This window comes from Diuraphis noxia, unplaced genomic scaffold (assembly GCF_037042655.1).
Source record: "Diuraphis noxia isolate RWA-SAM2 unplaced genomic scaffold, SU_Dnox_SAM2 contig0001, whole genome shotgun sequence".
Classification (NCBI taxonomy): domain Eukaryota; kingdom Metazoa; phylum Arthropoda; class Insecta; order Hemiptera; family Aphididae; genus Diuraphis; species Diuraphis noxia.
In genome coordinates this window covers 102,486,837-102,501,264 of record NW_028301711.1, presented here as the reverse complement: position 1 = coordinate 102,501,264, position 14,428 = coordinate 102,486,837, and the positions used below count along the sequence as shown (strand labels likewise).

The window sequence follows — 14,428 nt, the reverse complement described above, 5'->3', positions numbered from 1 at the left end:
CTCTACGTTGATGTATGAATCGAAGTTCAGTCGGGACGTAACAGTATGGTAGAGTGGTTAGGTACCAGCTGGCAGCTTTCTACCGTGGCAAAATGTATAAGTGTGATTGGCAACTTAGTGATACATAGGTGTCATTGCTGCCACTGACAGTGCATTATATCACTTCAGTTTCAGTTTATTGGTTAACAATACTAATAGTATACTATTTATTAATTTCCATGACTAAGTAAATCTAAAAACATTGCTAGTTAAGATTCCTTGAGATGCTAAATCATACAATAATACTAGGTACATGCGCAGCCCAAAATAGAAATGCGTCTAAATGCGATCATACTTGTATAATTAGCCATACTTTTTACTTTTTTAACTTTCATTTTTTATAAAAAATAATAATGAATTGTTGTTAGTTAGTAATAACATTGGGCCTTACCAGTACATGCATATATCAATTTGACATAGTATATCATCAATTCCTGGTTTTGAATTTAAAAAAATAAATAAATACAAAACAAATAAAAAATTGAGAGATATTTGAAAATAATCACGGACATACACAAAAGTCAGAACGAGTATATTTTATTATACAGTTTATCATACGTCCTTAAAAATTATATACATACTACAATTTTATCCAATCTACAGCTTAACCACCGTGCGCGCTGGTAGTTATACCGCAACTAGAGGTTATGTTTCCATTGCATGCACTGCACAAACGATTTGTCAAATTACATACATTTTGCGAACCACTATACTCCGCTCCTCACACCAATGAGTTGCCAATGGCCGAGTGGCGTGCCCCATTCACAATTCACATTCCATAAGACTATAACCACTAATATTAATCCGTGCTGTAATGTAATCATATTCGTATAGTAGATTAAACCACATGATATATCAATATCATATTTATATAATATTATTATAGGTGCCTATTTTATTTATAATATTTATAATAAAATATAAAACTATCTGTTTATTAACCAAACATTTATTTTTATTGTTCTGACTATAGTCAGTAACAACATTAGCCGCGTCACAGTTTGTAAGATTTCACTCATACAAACACAGATAGTTCAAAGTCTGTACCTGTAATAAATGTAAGTAAACAATATTAAGTATTATATTAATTTACAACCTAAATGTTTACTGCCAACAATAGTCGGATCAAAAAACTCGTACCTAGTAGATTAAGCATCACTTGCCTTTTGCTGTTTAAGTTAAAGAGCTGAAAGGAAAAATGTACATTTTAATATATTTAATCAAAATACCTACTTATATAATTTTGTCTTGTAGATTAGAAAATTGTCTTAGGATAATATAACAATTATGTTACTTACTAAAAAATTGGACAAATTTTAGTTAAAAATTTAGAATATTTTTTAGTTATTCTAGTCTGCTTATAAAAATATATATAATATAAAATAATAAAATTATGTTTACCATTTAATATTATTATGTTACATATTTGTATTAAATTCGCTCAAAATGAATTAGATTTAAAAAATGAGATTTTAAGTATCTATATTTAAACAAACACAATTATGTATGGACATATAATATTTTATATTTACAGTATTTGATTTAGTTCTAAGAATGTAATGATAAAATAACACAAGAAACATTAATATTTGATTATGTATTAATATATGATACATTGTATGTTTAGCAGTATCTTATTTACCAATATGAGTTATTCATTAGTTGAAATTAAATTGCGTCGATTTATATACTTGGGACACAAAAATTCAATTTATGTAAATCCAATTCATCAATCAAAATTTTGGAAACAAGAAAAAGATTTCTATGAATTAAATGGTATAAAATTGATTTCGAAGATAATTGCACAAAATAAAATTAAAGAAATTAACTCTATTGTTCCAATAATCTTAAAGGTTTGTTGTTTTAATGGTTATTGAATAATAATGGTTTCCAATTACTGTTGGTTTTAAATATTGTTGTTTAATTTTAGATCGAGCAAGAAAAGAACATTGAAAATTATGAATATTTAATGTATTTATTGGCTGTATGTTCAAAATTTCATGAAAAACGATGTCATAAAATGGTATCTGACGTCTATAAAGTTCTTAAAATCATTTGTACGGATGGATTAAAATTATTGATGTTCTATAAATTTTGTAATAGTGCAGCTAAGATTCTATACAAACATGGTAATTTTTCTTGGTATAATAAATAAATATATAATTTTAATGTTGTGGATTTGTTCTAGGATATATACCTAAAACATCTTTAGGTTACGGTAATGGCGCTCGAAAGACATTTCAAAAATGGTATCTTAATAGAAATCCTCTTGAGACGATTAAATGTATAATAAAACAAAAGAAGTTTCGTGGTATTAGTCACAAACATATTATGAATACAATTCATCTTGATTCAAAGGACCTAAGTAATTTATTAAATACAGTGTTCAGCAGTTATAAATTATTCATGCATTTTAATGTATTATAGGACATCAAATATACATTGTATACATACGATTTGGCATTAATATAATGCAACAAATATTTGAACCTAAAATGCAGAAAGAGGAATTATCAAAGGAACAACAGTGTATTTACAACTATATTAAATTAGTGCATCGTATAGAAGCTATAGAAGATAGTAAATTGATATGTGATTCAAAATGGAGTACTTTAGGAAAACACTTCAATTTGATAGTTCCAAAAATGTTACAGAGTACAAAAGTTAGCTATACCTAGGTTCAATGTTAAAAAAATGTTCTAACTGAAATTTCTTTTAGGTTTTAATTTCGTTTGTTCGACATTTACCACTGAGAACAATATTAGATAATACTTACCTCTTACAGAAACATGGCTTATTCAAAAATTTATTAGGTAAACAGGGCCTTATGGAATTCATATCGCGCTTCAAAGATCACGTAGCAGTAAATGAATCTGGAATACATCCAATAGACTCATATTTAGAATTTTTAAGATATGAAAGATATGACACGTAAGTAAAATTCAATGTTATTTGAACTGTATTGACTTGTATATATAAATCAATAGGATCAACAAAATCAAATATCAATTAATAACTTTAAAACACATGAATGTTTTATTTTAGTGTTATTAGCAGTATAAAAAAAAAAAAAGGAAACAATCATTTAATGTGGTTTGCAACAAATGAGATTGAACAAAAGTAGGTTTTAGAAAACCCATCTAGATTAAGGTATTAAAGTATGAAAAATATATAAATATTTGTTTCAGATGTTCTGATAATCTAGAGCTCGGAATGAAAGAAGATTGTGAAAATAAGCTTAAAAAATCTCCTAAAAATTTCCCTAATAGTCACCTATATTTCATGAAGCCAATTCCAACTCCTGTATGTGAACTACAAAAGTTTTTATCAACTGATTTGGTGGAAAGAACTTTAAAAGTATTTATATCATATTAACCTCAGTCATTAAAACAATATACAATTATAAAATCACTCTTTCATTTTTTTAGAACTTAAAACCAACAGGTCGTCAGTTATTAATAGCTTACGATAATCGAATATGTATGGAGTCAGTGAATTGTCAATATATGCATGTAAAATTTGTCAAAGTCCTTGATGCTATTGTGTTGATAATACAGTCACTAGTTTACCAGGAGAGATCAAACAAACCAACAATATGCGCATTATTTCATCCAGTACATCGATTTAAATGTATTGAAGTTAACTATCAACAAAAATTGACAGTACAATACTTTAAAAAATGTTTGTTTCAAAAGGTGAATTGTTTATTTATTATAAAAATGATTCAACATTGAAGAATAAAATCAATATAAATGTATTTTCAGTCCTCCAAAAATAATAAATATCCAATAGATCGAGCAATTAGACCATTAAGTACTGTCAATTGGGCTAGAAAACGAGACAAAATTTTTGATGTTTTTCTGTTTCTGGGAACTTCTAAAATGGATTTAAGAGGTATAAGAGAAACCAAGGCAAACTATGAAGCATCTTCAAATTCAAAAATTAAGTATGTCTATATAATATAAGCTAGTATAGTATTATTATTTTTATAACTACTTATTGACTTAGATTTATTTGAGCATAATGGTTAACTGCCAGTGCCAAGGGTTGGGAGATTTAACACATTGCTTAAATATATAGCAATTATATGTTGCACACTTTAATAATGAATAATGATCATTGAATCAATAGGTAGGTCAGAATTGTATAATTTTAAATATTTATTATGAATATGGGATTTAGATATCTTTTCAAATCATACAAGTCTAAAGTACTAGATAAAACATTTTTGATACATGGCAAAGCCTATATTTTGAGATAAGAGTATTTAGTTTGATGCAGAATATTTTTAAACACAACCCAATTTTTGTTTTTCACGCAATGTATCTAAGATAATATCGCATTCAGAACAAGTTACTGACAGAAAAAAAAATATTTCATAAACTTTAAAAGGTAATTAAACACTAATTTTTTAATTAAAAGTGTATTTTAAAATCTTACAAAATTATGATTTATTGTTTTGCTTTACATAAGTGTATTATTCCATTTATTATCAAATCATGCAAAAGTGCATTGTTGTCATAATAATGGCATACAAGTACAAACTGTCATAACTGTTTAATAACTTAATACATTAGCTCGTACATAAGGAAAAGATTTTCTTAAAAATCAAGATAATAGACATTATAGGTAGCATCGTCTAAACCAAGGGATCCTCAAACTGTGGTAAGTGTACCCCTTGGAGGTACTCAAAATATTTAAGGAGTATGAGTCTTGTCAACAAAATGTATTGTATAAATATTTTAGTTTAGTAAATAAAAATGGGGTACCCACAAAAATTTATTGGTAAAAAGGTGTACAGTGTTCATAAAAATTTGAGAATCCCTGTTCTTGACCAATGCTAAATCACATTTATTTTGCCACATCAAATAATTTTTGTTTTATTATTAATTTTAAATAATAATTTTTTTAACCTAGAAAGATGATCATACCTACTAAATTATTTTTATTGATAATTATTAATTAATTATTAATAAATAATTTTTAATCAAAAATGTTTTTTTCTAGGATTATTATTTGTTGTCTAAATGGAAAACATTCAGAACGTGTAAATCTTAGTCGTGATGGTATGTTGTATATAACTGGTTTTGATAAAAATACTGCAAGAATTATTAATTTATTTATAAATAATACATTTTAAATACTCTTGTAAACTTTGAAATATTTTGATATAAGTATTATAATTAAATAATTCAATATTTCATAATTCATTTATGCATTAATTTATGCATTTATGGAATACCTAATTTTATGTTTGAAATTCAATTCCTTTTTGTATTAGCCAGATTTCATATTTCCTAACTTCAAATATTGAATCCTAGGGTACCTCTTTAATTTTTTTTTTTTTGAATCACGCAAAGGTTTTATTTTTATTTTGAAACTTTTACTTGTTTATTGATTTTTTTGGTTCACTAAAATCATAATATTCTTACATCAGATAATTTAGCAGTAGGAAACAAACTTTTTTTGATAATAGAATGACCTTTACAACCTCATTCTTACTAGAGTACCATGTTATAGTAATAACTAATTACTAATTAGTAATAATATATATATATAGGATTTGAAAGAATTTTTATAGTCATATTTAATTGTATATTCTGTAGTCTAATACTTGAATACATTAACTACTTATTTAAATATTGATCTACTTTCCTGTGTCTAAATAGATGATCTTAATTATTACCTAAATAATCTTTCAACTGGATGATCATTACATACTGAATTTCATGTTAATGTTTTAAGTTCAATTTTCATTGTTGTACTATATTTTTATTAATTTTCTTTTAGTAAATATGTTTGACTATACCTAAATTTTCACAAGTCACATATTAGATTATACTTAAACCTATCTATTTACTGATTATATTATTATTGAATAATCTATGTATTATATGTAAGATTAACTATCTCAATTAAATATGAATAATAAAATATGATTATAAATTCTAGACAAATGTGTGTATATTTGTATTTGGGCATGTACAATATTAAATAATTTAAATGAAAGATCTTCAATATTTTTTACAGGTTTTTATTTATTCTTTTAGGTTAGTTAGATAAAGTATTGAATTACACTCTCTAATCTAGTCTATATTTAGAGTATTTAACCAATAACTAGGCCAATAACCTACAAATTTTTTAAGTTCCTTCATCCTTGTACCATAATAAAAGTGGTTATAATTGGTCAATTGGTGCTACATGATGTGAAAATTATTGCAGACGCTTAGTGATGTTCTTATTCAGCCAAAAAGAAAAAATCCAAAACTATGATTCTTGATGTTATTGCCATCTTATAATTTATTAATAATAATAAATTAATCTTCTTTGTGTATTGATCATGCCTAGTGATAAATAAGATTTTTTTGTATAAAGAAAAATTTAAGGTTAGATTAGAACCCTAGAAGACTATCCCTATGTACGCCATTATGTGGATAAACAGACACTTTGTACGGTGATAATAAATTGGTAATAATTGATAATGAATACTTTTTGCAATAAAAATAAAAAAATATAAATATATTACAAGCAAAAATAAACTGTAGGCTGTAATTATTGCTCAAAACTAAATTATAATTGTATGAGTTTGATAACATTTAACATTACAACATGTCCTATAGTCAAAATATAAAAATCCAAAATTCTTCAAAAGTGTGTATACCTATACCAGTATACCATATTAAAAATAAATAATTTTTATATTAGTTAAAAGTGTTCAAAAGTAACTTATTCTAGTAAAGTAACTATACAATCCCGAATTGTATGAATGCACAGAAGAAAATCATACAATAACAAATAGACAATTACTTGAATAATTTGACATGCATTATTTATAACTTACAAAATATATTAGATAACTCATAACTATCTTTTGGTTGATAAGACGATAACCTTGTAAAATTCAAAAGCATTAATGAATATGCTAATGACATCTTTGTGTAGATTGTTTCGAAATGTTTATAATCGCTTTCAGATAAGCGCATGTCAGATGTCAACTAATGTATAGCTAGATATTGTGAGTCTAGAATGAAATGGTTCTAAATCGAATTTTTTCAAAAGTCATTTTTTAACAGAATTGATTTTAGAATTCAAAGGCGCATCTTTTAAGCTAACATTCATGATTATACAATCATTATTGATGATTTTTTTTAAAGTAAAAGGTTCTAAATCGCCAAAAATTAAATTATAAACACATTTTCATCAAATTGTAAACGATCGGTTAATGGACCCAAATTATTAACAATACATTAGTATGAAAAGGTTCTAATTAAATTAATCACTACCAATAGTACAATAATAATTGTATTAATTATTATTATTGTATGATGATATTATGGTACACAATAATTGATAAAATTATAGTCTGTTTTAACTTTTAATAATAATAACTGTTTTGTAAAAAATGGAAAGCGTATTAAGAAGACGTCGGTCTAATAAGTTATTAGAGTTAACTAAAATGAAAAAAATATTTTCAACTAAATCAGTTTCTTCTAAAAGTTCTTCTTCAGAACAATATGATTTGGACAAAGATAAAGATTATGTTCCATTTAAATTGGTGTCTGTTGATCAGTAAGTTTGTTTTGAAATCAATAATAATTAATAAGTTATTACATGCCTATAAATTATTTTTTATTTTTTAATAATTAAGATCTTTAAAGGAAGATAGTATCAGAGAAAATCATGAAAAAAATAATCCAAAGAAATACGTTGATAATTGGTTAGAACTATGTGAACCAAAACCATTAGTGTGTAAAAGGTACGTACCTACTTTTCAATTTATGTATTATAACTATTCAAATTGTAAATAATATGAGGCCTTTGCAAGTTATTGTTTTGAAAAATATATTAAATTGATTACCTTATACCTAACTAAAATATATATGTACATAATACATAATTAGGAATTTTGTGACCCAGGATATTAGAATATTTGTTTGTTGGAGAGGCTTTTATTTTAAACTAGGTACATATTATTTTAGTTTTCTTCTTATATCAATTATTTATATTCAATTTAATTTTTAAAATTATAAATACATTAGGTATACTAACTATAAGACTAAAATTAATACTTAATGTTGATCAAGTTAATATATAACATATTATATAAAACATATTATATTTTCACTTGTAATACCACTAAATATTTACAATTTTCATTTTTAAACTTTTTTTTTATTGTTTGATACATATTATTTAAATCATTTTTTTTTTTTTTTTTTTGTATTCATAGTTTATTTCAAGACAATAAAAGTTCACAAAATAATATTGAAATTATAGATGAATTACAAGATTGCATGGGCTTTAAAAGTGAATCTTCTCAGCAAATACATACACAATGTGTTAATGATAATTTAATTAATCAACAAACAGCAAACACTTCATGGTAATGTTAACTTATTATAAATATTTTAATCAAAATGGTTTTAATTTTTATCGTCTATAACAAAAATTGTTATTTTCTGTCATTGTTTCAACAGCAGTATAAAGTTCAATATTTCTATTACAAAAATCAATTTTTTTTATATAATTAAAGTATCTATACTTAAAAATTGTTTTGTTTTTGTAAACCTAGTTTACTTCACAGCACTAAAGATTCTCAAAATTATATTGAAAGTATAAATGAATAACAAGATTTGATGGGCTATAAAAGTCTATCTCTTCAGAAAGTACATACTCAAATGTCTTATGATATGATTGATGAAGATTCAACAAACATTTTAAGGTAACGTTACATTATTATAATTATTTTAATCAAACATGGCTTAAATTTGTATCATCTGTAGTAAAAATTTGTATATTTTGTTATCATTTCAACAGCAGTATAAATTTCAATATTTCTATTACAAAAATCAATTTTTTTTATATAATTAAAGTATCTATACTTAAAAACTGTTTTGTTTTTGTAAACCTAGTTTACTTCAAAACATTAAAGATTCAGAAAATGGCATTGAAAGTTTAAATGAATTAAATGATTGGAATGGCTTTAAAAGTAAATCTCCTCAGAAAGTACATACTCAAATTTCTTATGATATGATTGATGAAGATTCAACATACATTTTAAGGTAATGTGACACTATTATAATTATTTTAATCAATAATTGCAACTTGAGCTAACATAACGGAGTAAAAATACCTTAATTTTTTATATTTATACATTAAATTTATTAAATATACTATACTAATTTTTCACTGAATAATTGATTATTGAATATTTTGTTATAATATTATAATATGTTTTACTATTATACTAAGACCTTTATATTAACCTTATGATAGATAGACTACAAATTTTTGCAAAAATGCAAACATGTCACACACAGTCCATGCGATAAGAATACTAAAATTACATTTAAAAGTTTATGTCTTAATAATTATGATATAAAATAGTAAATACACTTAAATGTAATTTAATAACTAAATTAAAACAATTTGTTCTCAGACTAGTTGAATCTTCTGAAGAATCACCATCAGAAAAGTCACCAATTAAAATGGGTAAAAAGTTGACCAGAAAAAAACAAAGAAATCCCAAAAATTGGAAACAATCAATCAATAAAGATTTAACTAACAAAGGACTAGAACATGTATCTAAAACAGGAAAAATAATTCCAGCCAAAAATGTAAACTTTCTAAAGTTTTGTAATAGTTGTGCTCATAGTTGTTTACTTAATTTTCATAAAGATGAAATAATAAGTATTCACGATTTATACTATAGTCTCAGCAGAAAAGATAAACTTGGGTTTATACTTAACTATACATCGGTAATTACTTCAAAAAGTAAAAAAAAGTAAAAGAAAAAAATTTTACCGGTATAATTTCTACAAATCTGAGACATTATTGATTAGAGTCTGCAAAAAATTTTTCTTAAACACATTATGTATTAGCCAAAAGGTTATTTACAATTGCCATTCATCTATGAATCCACTATCATTAACTCCACCTGATGAAAAGCGAGGCAAGAATACAACTATTCATATTAAAGCAGATGACAAACAATATGCAATCGACCATATATCTAGTTTACCTACAGTTGAATCACATTACTGCCGACATGACACAAAAAAGCAATACTTAGTTTCTGAGTTGAACATATCAAAAATGTACAATCTATATACAAATAAATGCCTTATGGATGAGAATCCTAGAACACCGGTTAAAGCTCACCTGTATAGATCATTATTTAATTGTAATTTTAACATGGATTTTTCCGTCCTAAAAATGATTTATGTGCTACATGCGAGGAATTTAAAGTATCAACTAATAAACAATATCAGTATGAAGAACATATACTTAAAAAAGATACTATGAGAATGGAAAGAGATGAAGACAAAAAAAATGTGATCAAGAAAATGTTGTTGTTTGTTTTGACTTAGAAAATGTAATCACACTACCAAAAACGAATGTCGACCCAGCATTTTATAAAAGAAAATTAAATGTATATAACCTAACAGCTCATTTGTCAACTTCTAATACTATATATTGTGCCATTTGGAATGAAACAATTGTTGGTAGATCAGGTAACGACATTGCAAGTGCGTTTATTAATATATTACAACATATTGTTGATAATAATTTGGATATACTAAACATTGTTACGTGGTCTGATAGCTGTGTGCCACAAAACAGAAATAAAATAATGTCAACGGCTATTATTGGGTTTATGTTGAAAAATCCCAGAATCAAATCTGTTATAATGAAGTATTCAGTTCCAGGCCACTCGTGCATCCAAGAAGTGGATAATGCTCATTCGCAGATAGAGAAACATATAAAAAAAAAAGATATTTGGTCACCGTTGTCATTTGTGAGATCTTTACTGAAAGTCAATTCTAAAAACCCTTTATTGTCTTACAAATGTCTCTTAATAAGTTTAAAGACTTTAATAAGGTATCGAAATTATATAACTTCACCCAAATACCATTTTTTTAAATTTGTTATTTGCATTTTAACCAAGATTCACTTCCTGAAATTCTATTTAAAACTGATTTCGGGTATAATAATCCAAAAAGCGTGTCCATAGTTTCACATTCAATTGGTTTTGAAAAAAATTTGTTTATTAATCCTCCCGAAGCAGGTGAGGGCTTTAATAAAAAAGTGACTCTAGAAAAAATTTCAGATGTTGAATCTTTATACAAGTTTATGTCGGATATTGATAAACTGTGCTACACAACAATATTTTCAAAATTCAAACTTTGAAAAATAATTCTACAAATTGTTATTATACATGTGTTGATTCCAGGGTTAAAAGTTATTTCCTGTTTGCATTTTAATTTTAATTTTAATATCATTATGTTTATGTTATATTCATTTTATACATATTGAACACTACTAAAAAGTTAAAGGCTGTACATTGTATTTAAGAAAAAATGCAATTTATATTATTAAGTTTCAAGTTTTTTTCTTTGAATTTTTTTGTTGAGTTTTTATTTAACTTCCTACTAAATAACCATATAGTAATTTTATAGTTTGATTGAATTGAGGGTTAAATTGAGGGTTCATTATTATTTTTTTTTCTACTGCTGAAATTATTTTATCGTCTGTGGTAAAGTACAATTATGTAAATAAAGTTTCAAATTATTTTTATCCTATTTATTTTGTTGGCTATTTGTCTACCATAATCATATATTAAAATATACTAGATATGTTAGCAATAAAAATATATGTTGATCCTTTGGTAGATTCTTTATACAAAATTTTTAACATTCACAAAAATTAATTTTATTTTGTTTTTAGTTGAAAACATTTACTAGTAACTGAGTGAATAATTTTAAATATGGATAAGTATTTAATTTTGAAGAGTTAATTATTTTTGGTTGTATTTTTTTTATATAGTAATATTGTTTGAAAATGTTTTCAACAAAATTAATTTATGTTAATAACTAATATAACCAAACAATAACTTACTTCAATAACTGACTCATACAATAAACTTACATTAAAAAATTTCAACATTCTGATACAACTTTATGCCTGAATTTCTTCTTAATCAAAACCATTTTTAAACTGCCTAGTGATATATGCATTAAATAATTAATTGGAGCAATCCCTCATTCTAAATATTTTTTATAAAGGACTGCATTTTTATTGTCATTTATTTGTTTAATCTTTAGGGTAAAACTATATTCATGTGTTTCCATTACGCATGATGTGTACCTATTCGCATACTCTGTATTGAACATTATATGAACATTTATATAGCTACAATATTGAAATATGCCAAAGCAATTTAAATTCTAGCTTTATTCATAACTAATTAAGTAAGAACTTTCCCACATACTCGGAGTAGTTTTTAAAATTATCTAATAGTTACAAATTATGTAGGTACCTAAATATCTAATAGAATTAAAATATTAAATACAATGAAAGATCAAAATGTCCTATATTTTCCCTTTCAATTTACTTATAAGTCAATGATACAAATTATATACAAATTATATACAAATCTATAAATTAATAAATATTATACTATGCAGTACCTAATAATTATGAGTATTATTAACATTTATCCATATTCAACAGAATTTTACAATCGATAGGTATACAGATTTCGATGTTGCATGATATTATTACATTATTTCGTGTTAGAAGGTTGGTAGCAATGAAAAAGCATTATTCTGAAAAGGATTCAGCCAACACAAATAAAAATAATAAATAATAATGAAAAAGTTCTAATTCAATATATTTTATTATATTTTAGGATGAAAAGGTTCTAATTGTAGAACCTTTTCATACTAAACATTTTATAATTTTTATTTTATTAATTTTTATACCAACCAATACAGCAAATTATTATTATGTTTTGAATTAAACTATACAAGTTTCTGCATGGCTCAAAACTTGAATTTTAAAAATATGTTGATCAAGGAGTTAAATATTTGAACTCAAAATTTCTAAAATTGAATTCCTGGAAAATTTCATAAAATCGATTTAGAACCTTTTCATTCTAGACCCACGATATGTAAGTTCGGCAGTGGTATCAAAGTTCTAAAAATCTAGAAGGGCAAAAAATATTTCATGAGGCCCAATATCTTAATATTGCCGTACGGTGGAGAGGAAAGGGATCAATATAAAGTGGCCCTATCCTAAATTTTCATAATATGCCGGGCCATGGCCTGACCTTAACATAGGGTTTGGCGCCACTGAAGTTCAGTAATTGTTTATACGTTCATTTATCGATGAGATAAATTACAGGTAAATTTAATAGTATTTTCTTAAACATTTACAGAATTTATAATACATTTTTCTAGGTAAAATAAAAAATAAAATAACGTCAATTTTACATATCATGAACCATATATCTATATAGTTGATATCCCGGCTGATACGAAATTTCCTCGGAAATTTAGGAAAAGTTTAAGAAAAAAGGAAATAGAGCAAATACGCTAAACTCTTACTTGAATTTTCTGAATCTGCGTAACTGCATAAGTACCTATACTGAACTCGTGTGCTGGCTGGCTGACATTTCGAATTTTGAAATTGCACATTCGACGTTAAATGGTATCAAAAAACTCGCGTCGTACTTAAACACGAATGAACGAATTTCATTCTATGTATTCAATCTCAACGATTTAAATGAACGTAAGACCAACTCTATTCATTTTAACAACGATCCCTGGATCGTGCGAAAAACTAGCGAACGCAATAGGTAGGTACTATAGGTAATATAGCTCATCCGACTTGAACAACAAAGCCAGTCAACACAGCGACAGCTAACAACAACACAGCTTTACAAAACGCACCAAAAAATTGCTTTTACACCACGTGAGCACTGAGCAGCGACGATTTCACAAATACGAGAATTTTGAACGTGATAAGTTTAAATGATTACTTAACAAGAAATACGATTAAAAAATTTGCGAACCGTGCGTCGAATTTCAATTAATTATATTACTACATTAATTTATGGAAATAATAATATTGATCGAATGAAGAAAACACGGTTAACACGTCGTGTACACGTAGACTGAGTACGTAGTATACTTTCTGTGGTAATTACTCACGATTAGATGTTTATTAACATTTTGACAACAGATCTATAACGCCCGACCGCCGATATTGATAAAACAATTTATCGGAAATCGTTCTGTACAGTCCAGACTAAAATAGAACACAATATTTATCATTAAATGCACCATACATCCTAATGTCATGTCATCGTATTACAAATTACAATGCGTGAATGCGTCACATGGCAAATTGTACATTCTGACTAATCTGTCTGTTATGAATTTATGATTAATAATGGAGCAATGGAGCGAATTGACCAATTATCAAATTTTTAAGTAAGAATATTACCCAGTGAATCACTTAGGCCATAGGATATACATTTTAATTTTAAAGCGATTTATGAATATTTAAGAACTGTAAATTGTTTGTGCATTTTAAAATATTTTTG

At 25.7% G+C, this 14,428-nt stretch overlaps 1 protein-coding gene and 1 pseudogene across 3 annotated transcripts in view; one reads left to right on the top strand and one right to left on the bottom strand.

The window, feature by feature from the left end:
• The window catches only part of LOC149062941 (uncharacterized), a 31,840-nt pseudogene extending 17,782 nt beyond the window's left edge, over window positions 1-14,058 (bottom strand). Inside the window, exon 1 of the transcript XR_016189746.1 lies at window positions 13,428-14,058. The product of XR_016189746.1 is annotated as an uncharacterized LOC149062941 (transcript). The remainder of the gene's footprint in view (window positions 1-13,427) is intronic.
• LOC107166303 (uncharacterized) lies at window positions 876-5,249 on the top strand. 2 transcript variants are annotated; one of them, XM_015514898.2, is made up of 11 exons: window positions 876-1,097; window positions 1,670-1,892; window positions 1,970-2,168; window positions 2,228-2,404; window positions 2,467-2,702; window positions 2,759-2,970; window positions 3,085-3,159; window positions 3,228-3,396; window positions 3,468-3,734; window positions 3,804-3,985; window positions 5,047-5,249. In XM_015514898.2, the coding sequence occupies exons 2-11, from the start codon at window positions 1,686-1,688 to the stop codon at window positions 5,177-5,179; spliced, it is 1,857 nt and encodes a 618-aa protein (XP_015370384.2). In that variant the 5' UTR covers window positions 876-1,097; window positions 1,670-1,685; the 3' UTR covers window positions 5,180-5,249. The 2 variants fall into 2 exon arrangements, with proteins under 2 accessions (XP_015370384.2, XP_089073512.1); XM_089217386.1 differs by having other exon boundaries at window positions 1,667-1,892.
• Window positions 14,059-14,428: the final 370 nt, after the last annotated feature.

Excerpts from the sequence above, each read along its gene's own strand:
- LOC107166303 (XM_015514898.2), top strand. The coding sequence starts at position 1,686 with ATGAGTTATTCATTAGTTGAAATTAAATTGCGTCGATTTATATACTTG. Across the intron at positions 3,160-3,227 it reads ACAAATGAGATTGAACAAAA|ATGTTCTGATAATCTAGAGC; the intron begins GTAGGTTTTAGA and ends TATTTGTTTCAG. Across the intron at positions 3,397-3,467 it reads TGGTGGAAAGAACTTTAAAA|AACTTAAAACCAACAGGTCG; the intron begins GTATTTATATCA and ends TCATTTTTTTAG.